General features: G+C 41.7%; 1 protein-coding gene across 1 annotated transcript in view; it reads right to left on the reverse strand.

The window, feature by feature from the left end:
* Window positions 1–7500, reverse strand: part of slit3 (slit homolog 3 (Drosophila)) — a 268893-nt gene that overhangs the window by 45197 nt on the left and 216196 nt on the right. Inside the window, exons 17-19 of the mRNA XM_078289056.1 lie at window positions 6888–7031; window positions 5691–5834; window positions 2026–2189 (exon numbers count right to left, since the gene is read on the reverse strand). Of these exons, the coding sequence (XP_078145182.1) occupies window positions 2026–2189; window positions 5691–5834; window positions 6888–7031 (452 nt within the window). The remainder of the gene's footprint in view (window positions 1–2025; window positions 2190–5690; window positions 5835–6887; window positions 7032–7500) is intronic.

The raw sequence follows: 7500 nt of genomic DNA on the forward strand, positions 1-7500 counted from the left end.
GAGGACAGAAGTACAAGGATGTGTGTGGAATCAAGCATGTCAATTTGTGTTTTGCTTGTGCATGTGAGTGTGCGTTTGTAAGTAGATTTGTGTGTTTGCTTGTGTGTGTGTGAGTGAGTGAGTATAAAGACCTGATACTAGCTTTGAGTTTCCTAACTTGAGCCAACCCTGCTAACTACTTTGCAAACTCATTTGCTGTAAATGGTTGCTACACAGCTACAGGAAATTAGAAAAGTGTAATGAGTTCAAAGAAATTAAGGAGAGAAATTCAGACAGAGGAACGGAGACAGAGAGGAATAAAAAGTACAAAGCAAAAAAACGAGTGAAATCTAAAAACCAAGCAAGCAAAAAGAAAGGAAGAAAGAGGTGTAACGGGCAGGAAAGCCAGACCACACTTTGTCTGTGGCGTCAAACTTGGCGGCCGAGCCGACGGCCACCGTCGCTAGGCAGGCATCGTCGTGGTAACAGCAGCGTCACCGTAGAAACCACAGACTGATGTCATCTGAGGCAGCTGTTTGCCAGCGGTTACTGATGCTTCTGTCCTCACAATACCCTGCTGAGGCTGTGTGTGTGTGTGTGTGTGTGTCTGTGTCTGTGTGTCTACTGGCTTCTTGATTATAAAACTTTGATTGATTGTGGCACAAACAGTTACTCATGTGGAAGTTTTTTCTATGAGTATTGGTATATTTTGTGGGTATTTTAGCAAAGACACAAAGGTACAAATCAGGACTGCAGTCATAACAACCTCAGTCAAGTCCAACACAAACCCAAAGACCGTGTAGTTTTTGATATCAACTTTGACAGATGTTTTTTTAACCTTTATTTACCCAGTAAAGATCCTCTGAGAGCTACTCCTTCTCCTTATTTTTGTGATTTGGGTGAACCAAGAATTATGGTTTATTCTACTGTTGTACTTATTGTAAGTCAGTCTGGATAAGCCCAAGAAAGTATATACTCCTCTTCAGCCATGTCTGCTAAAATCCCACATAGTCACAGCACAGTGCAACCAGTCGTCTATCTGTTGACCACCATGGCAGCTCCACTGGAGTAGTTAGGGGTTGAGTGCCTTGATTTCTAGTATTTTAAATCCTCCTACAGCCCACATTTATGTAACAAAGAAAAACTTTATTCCAAGGTATGTTGGGCATTATCTTCACGTGTCAAGAAATTTCGCCCTAAAAGTATTTTGTTGACAAGGGGGAATGCATTTCAGAATTTGTCCTAGTAAACAGTAGGGCTGAACAATTAATCAAAATTTTATCGAAATTGCAATATGACCTACTGCAATTTTACAATCGCAGGAGGCGTAATATTTGTTAAAGGCGAAATGTCTGTCAAAATACCATTTTAAATTAAATATTGTCATGCTGCAGAGATGTCCTGGCCTACACATCATATTCTACAGACTTAAGAAAACATCTTTGTTTGGTACAGATCCCCGCAAAAATCACACCATAATCATTTTAATATGTTTTTCAATGAAAATGAGAATAATGATGTAAAAATGATCATTCCCTCTAATATCGCAAATCATATCGCAATTGCAGTATCAGTCAAAATGATCGCAATTAGATATTTTTTCAATATCGTTCAGCCCTAGTAAACAGGATGCAAAGATACATGTCAATTACATTTTATATTTTAGGCATTTAGCTGACGCTCTCATCCAGAGTGACTTACAGAGAGTGAGCAAGTAGGAGTTCAGCGTCTTGCTCATGGACACTTCAGCAGGACACATGGCTGCTGATGGACACAAATTGGCTGTTGCGGGAATTGAGCCTGTGATATTTTTGGTTCCCTGCCACCCCAGTTTAAATGTAAATACAAGGGCTATCTAGGCATCCTGCCCGATCCTGCCCACTTTCCTTACCTGTTCTGTTCTTTTTTGTTTTTTTTCGAGAATTGTAGTGTTATTGTCCTTGTGCGGTTGCCGCTATGCCTGAATGCTGTTATTTGCGATTATGTTTCATGCTGTAAACTATCAGTAAAAAAGGCAGTTTATTCTAAATGCAGAGAGTGCCTTACCGTCGCAGGTGAAGTCCGGATTGGCCACGTCCTGGATGGGGATCTCCTTCAGGAAGGCTGGCTTCTGACAGCGAGGGTTTCCGCTGACCACCCTGGTCTTCTTCAGCCACTGACCCAGCCAGGCCAAGTGACAGTCACACACATAGGGGTTGGACAGGAGGTTACTGCGGACAGAGAGAGGGGGGAAAGCATTGAAGCTGGTGCGTGAAAATGCGTGAAGAAATGCACTTCAGTATTGGAGAGGTGCGGATCACGGCAGACTAAAAAACTATCTTGTAAAACAGGTTGCTGCACAATCATAGCTTTAATACATCAATGTTTTGACATGTTTTCAGCAGAGTAGGATGATGCAAAATCCCCCTGACATTATATGTTGAAATGTTGGCTTAAGTAAATTATTGATGCATCGAAGCTAGCGACAACAACCAAGCGGCAGCAACCTTTTTTCAAGATAATCGACACAACCTGGAGTCACAACTAATCCATGGGACCCATAGTAACCAATGTTAGACTGTAGCTAACAAACTAATGGGAAGAAACTGAAGGAGAGAAAGAAAGAGAGCAAGAAAGAAAGAGCAAGACTTAAGAGAACGAGAGCAAGGTAATTACAGAAGTCATTTCTAATCTCAAACTATTAACTACTATTAAAAATTATTTGCTATACAGCTATTACAATTGACTATAGAGCGAATTACTCTTCTGTATTGTATTGATATGATGTTTATGTATCACAGTGTTTTGCAAACTGCTTAGGCGGTATTGTTTTGTTTTGTCAGCCATGGCAATAAAGACTCTTTGAATTGAAATGAATTTAGATGGAAGAGAAACAGGGGAGGAGCGGCGAGGGAGAGGGAACGATAGAGAGGAAAAGGGAAAAGGTTATCAGTTATTTTTATTCATTTAGTGGTGTGGAAGTACAATAGAGATGGAGAGAGAGAGAGAGAGAGAAGGCGGGGCGGAGGGAGAGAAATTGTGAGAAAGAAAGACAGAAAGAGAGAAAAGGTTATCTGTTTCATTTCATTCATTTTCATTTCTCATTTTATTTTGATGCCTTTGTAATATTGTTCATGTAATATTGATGTGGAACTGAATTTAAACTGAATTGAGTGTGGGGTAGAGTAGGAGGCATCAATGGCCCGTGCTGGACAGGAAGTAATACTTAAAGCTGCAGTAGGCAACCTCACACTTTGGCGGCTCCAGGTGGCATTGAGAGATATTTTGAAGTTTGAGGACTTCATTCCCCCTTAAATCCTGTAACATAATGACATTAAACTGCGCTTTCTTCTGACCTAAATGTCTTGTTCTTAGTGGCTGCATCGTTGCTGAGTCCAGCTTTCCCCCGAACAGAATATTCCCTGCTGTTTACGAGCAAGTTTTATATTTTATTCTCACATTTTGATTCGGCAGTTCCTGTGCACCGAGAAGATTTCCCCGCCACTGACCAAACCTGACACGTAAAAGTGATTTGGACAAATAGGACAAATCTACTGGGTCTCAATTAGGGGTGCTGGGACGCTCTTCTCTGTTGCAGCCCCAGTTTGCGATTCAGGCTGATAAGATCGGTGTATTTTTACATCAAATTCTTGCCTAGTGCAGCTTTAAACAAATGTGAAATGTAAACACAAAAATGGGATACATTCTTCACAGCTGGAAACCATCTACGCTCTATAGGCAACATTGTAACTTTTGTGAATTTCTCATGTTAAAAACTACTCTACTAGTTTGGTCACGGCAACAGAAAATTATGTTTTCTCTGCTACCCCAGCCTTTCTCAAACAAGGAAATGTGAGAAGGAAACTTGGGAAATGAGATTGTAGTAGTTCAACGGTTAGTATATTAGAAAGCCACGCAAATCTCTAATGATGATGGCTTGCTTCCAGATTGTGTCTCGAAATGTGCAGGTGGCATACTGCCTTTCACCGCATCTACTGCTAAACTAATAAACCTGAATCTTGCTGTTTGTGCTACAATATTAATGGTGTGCCGCTATAGATAGGGACAAGTTATTTCCTCATTTCCTTGTAATGAATTGACCTTACTGTGCGGCAATAAACCTAAGCTAAATCCCTTCCTTCCTTTTCAATGTGTTAATCTTTTAATTAGATGGACAAACTCTATTGGGAAACAATGCACTAAAAAAATTTGATTGAGAGAGAGAAACAGAAACAGAGGGAGAGAGAGAAAAAGACAAAGAGAAGAAAGAAAGGAGAGATTTTAAGAAAAACAGAGAGCAGATAAGGAAATTAACAAAGGAAGAGCGATGAAGAGTGGCTGCAGAAATACAAACTCTTTCACACCTCCAAAGAGGCACGTGTTGCATACGAAATCAAGCGCTACTAAAAGGGCAATGCAAAACTAATGCTGAGAACAAAATAGAAAAATTACCGAAAAAGAGCAGGGACGAGGGAAAAATAATCCCCGTCCATTTGACTAGAGATAATCACAAACAGTCCCATCGGGCAAACATTTACTCAACGACACATTCATCCCCTCTCTCTCTCTTTCTTTTCCTTTCCTTTTCTCTTTCTTGTCTCTCACCCTCCCTCCCGAAAGACTGGAGTAGAAATTTGAACCGACGACGACAGAAATACAGCAGGATAAGGAGACAGAAGAAGAAGAAGAAGAAGAAGAAGAGAGGAGGAAGAAAGGAAGAGAAGGGAGAAGAAAGGAAGGAGGGATGGGAAGAAAGAGAGAGTAAAGAGGATGCGGGGAGAGGGAGACGTTTTTGGCACGCAATGCCTGCGTGTAAGAAAATCTAAAAAAAATCAACCTGTAATGTTTTATTGAGCTGATAAAATCTATTATTTATAACGTCCACTTCTGGGTGGTCAGAGGATTGAAGAAACACACACTTACGCACGCACGCACACGCACGCACACACACACACACACACACACTGCTTTCCTCTCCTCCCTCCCCTACCGCTCTCTCTCGTTCCTAACAGTAACATTATATGGCAAGTTAATGCTTGCCATAACTTTACTTCATGGCAGTTGTTTCTGTACTGCCCTACACAAACAGGCTGAACACCAGTCATCATCTTCACACAAATGCATGTATGCCCACACACACACACACACACACACTTCAGAGTGTTTGCCATCCAAGATAATCAACAAACTCGCACACATACAGTACACTGTGCCTTTGTAGCAGCAGGTGTGTGCATCTCTGTGAAGATTGTTGATCCTCTTTGGTGGTGGGCGAACATGCTGAAACGTGTGTGTGTTTGTGTGTATCTGTGTGTGTGTGTCTGTGTGTGTGTCTGTTCTGTGCGCAGATGCTGAAATATATGTAGCTTTGATAACAAATGTCCTGGGATCCAGACCAATCTAGTCGATAATGATGGAGAGCATCTGTGAGCACAGCAGCGCCCAGAGAGCAATACGAGTCTCTCTGTGTGTGTATGTGTGTGTGTGTGTGTGTGTGTGTGTGTGTGTGTTTGTGTGATGGTAGATAACTCCCATAGCAGGGCTGGACTCTGGAAAATCAAGGGATAGAGACAGAGAGAGAGAGAGAGAGAGAGAAAAGAGGGAGAGACACTCGAAGACAGGAAGAGAGAGATTGGTGAGACATGTTGAGAGATAGCAGGAGTATGAAATGGAAAAAAGAACAGGAGAGAAAGCGATAGAGGGAGGGAGAAAGGAAGGGAGATATGACTCACATGGTGGATAGGGAGTGCAGGGTGGAGAAGGCTCCCGGGGCGATGCTGGAGATCCGGTTGTCGTACAGCGACAGCAGACGCACCGAACTCAGACCCGTAAACGTGCTGTTGTCTATACAGCTGATCTGGTTGCTGCGCAGCATCCTGAACACAAACACATTTAGAGAGTGAATGCTAAGTAGTGACTATTTTCACATGAAGCTTTAATTTTAGAAGAATAGTAAGTATATAATGTGGTATTTACAGTAAAGCTGCCACTCTGGTGTGTATCTCCCACAACATATCAGCTTTTTTTTTCTTGCTTATTTTCTAGACATTTTTCTCTGTCTTGAGAAAAATCTGGCTTAAGAATCAGTGGCTAGAACTGTCTACATGAGTGAAATAGCTGAGTACTCTTTCCACCTTTGTACTTTTGTACCCAGTACGTTTGGTGGATAAAAAGAGACAGATAAAGAGAAAGAAAGAAGACGCATAATGAGGCAAATAAAAAAGAAAGCAGGGGTAAATTCAAACCAGACTCCATATGACAACGACAGAGTCCATAATATGACATTAGCCTTTGACGTACGGACATGTGGGACCGGGCTAACTGAGTTAGTTAGCATTAGCAATCTCTGGGACGCGCTAACCCAGTTAGCAAGGCTATTACTGGAGCAGGGAGCCTCTTAACTTAATACAGACACAGCCATGATGGCATTAGAGAGTCATTAGCCAGCATATATATACATGATAGCATTAGCTAGTCATTAGCCAGCATAGACAGACAACATAACATTAACCCATGGTTTCTTAAACTATGGGCTGCAAACCAAAATTGGACACTGGACTATTTCTGGTAGGCCCCCAAATTAGAGGAATAACAATATTTCATTATAAGCCTTGATTCTAGGTTGAGAGACTAAGTTTCACATTTGGGTCAGGTACTGAAGAAGTTCAAGAGGTCCAACATTAGCCAGTCGCTAGCACAGGTCATATATAGTCTGGATGGGGTAAGGCAGTCATCAGCTAGCATCCAGAACCATTTGCTGACCATTAGTGAGAAAAATGTCATTCAGACAGTTAAAGAGACATCAAACAAAGCTCATGACAGGGCTTCAAACCTATGGAGTTACATGCACATAATAGTGTGTGTGCTTTAGCCTGCTGAACCCACATACATACAGTACTGTACACAAACACACACTGTAGGCTACTTACATAGTTTTGAGTCCGATGAGGCCTCTGAACATGCGTCCCTGCAGTCCGGTTAGCTTGTTCCCTGTCAGCAGCAGCTCCAGAACTCCACCCGCCCCATCAAACGCACCCTCACGGATGTCCCGCAGCTTGTTGTTGCTCAGGTTACTGCAGAGAGGAGCAGGCAAATGATTTAAATGCACTCACATGTATGTATATATATATATATATATATGTATGTATATGTATACACACACAACCAGAGGGGCACCTACACACACACTTCTGCATACACACATGTACAAAGGGTTACACACACACATACAGTACACATGCACACACACGCAGACACATACATAGTATTCCCAATTTAATTGCAGGAATCAATCATGTCTCTTCAACTAATAAATGTTAACTCCACTCTCTTTCATCTAAATGTCCCGCCGTCTTGTTCAATAGATATCCTGATAGGAGACAAGTGGTTACACACAACAGCGAACAGCCATGACTATCACTCACACACACACTCACACACACACACACACACACACACACATAAAATTAAAGACAAGTGGCCACAGACATCAGCTGAAGGTGATCAATATCTCTCTTTCTCACACACACAATGAAAAAAATG

This window comes from Centroberyx gerrardi, chromosome 16 (assembly GCF_048128805.1).
Source record: "Centroberyx gerrardi isolate f3 chromosome 16, fCenGer3.hap1.cur.20231027, whole genome shotgun sequence".
NCBI lineage: Eukaryota > Metazoa > Chordata > Actinopteri > Beryciformes > Berycidae > Centroberyx > Centroberyx gerrardi.